The sequence below is a fragment of the Papilio xuthus genome, unplaced genomic scaffold (genome assembly GCF_000836235.2).
Source record: "Papilio xuthus unplaced genomic scaffold, Pxut_1.1 DF828082.1, whole genome shotgun sequence".
Taxonomy (NCBI): domain Eukaryota; kingdom Metazoa; phylum Arthropoda; class Insecta; order Lepidoptera; family Papilionidae; genus Papilio; species Papilio xuthus.
Window position 1 is genome coordinate 1 of NW_013530567.1, and position 648 is coordinate 648.

General features: G+C 34.0%; 1 protein-coding gene across 1 annotated transcript; it reads left to right on the top strand.

Annotated features, from left to right (window-relative positions):
* Positions 1 to 10: 10 nt before the first annotated feature.
* LOC106114553 (uncharacterized) lies at positions 11 to 628 on the top strand (the record flags this gene model as incomplete). The annotated part of the gene is made up of 1 exon (XM_013307814.1): positions 11 to 628. A coding segment is annotated over one exon (618 nt), but the record flags the coding sequence as incomplete, so codon positions are not given.
* Between the last annotated feature and the right edge of the window lie 20 nt (positions 629 to 648).

Consider the following 648-nt stretch of genomic DNA (forward strand, 5'->3'; position numbering starts at 1 on the left):
AATAAACTTTTACAAATATGTTCGTTTCAGAATATCAATCATCTATTTTAAGGCGGTATCGTCCAACCTCATCGAGCCTGTTACCACAGGTCCTGGTATATATTTCGATCCCGTAGGAAAATTGAAACTTACCAACGATGATTTACACATCCTTATCCCTATTGACATTTCCTACATTAAACCTCACATAGATAACTTAATATCCGTTATTGCAACAGCCAGACACTTTTGTCAACAATCTAAAAACCTAGAATCCAAATGTCTCAACATATTAGAACCAATGACACCTCGACTCGAGGATATCATACGCGATTACGAATCTATTTCTCACTTAATAACAGATAGATCTAAAAAATCAGCATGGTTTTCTGGCATAGGAACAATATTTAAACATATATTCGGTACGATGGATGAGCAAGACGCCATAAAATACAGTACTGCTATCCATACGCTCAAGGGAAACGACAAGAAATTATCAGAGCTCATGAGAGATAATATCCTCATGACTACAACCGCATTATTAGCCTATAACGATTCTTTAAACTCAATTAATAAAAATGAACACCGTCTTAACGAAGCTCTAGATGCCTTATCTTGTAATATATATAATATAACTTTAGAAATTAACTTAATTGATACAAGATCTAA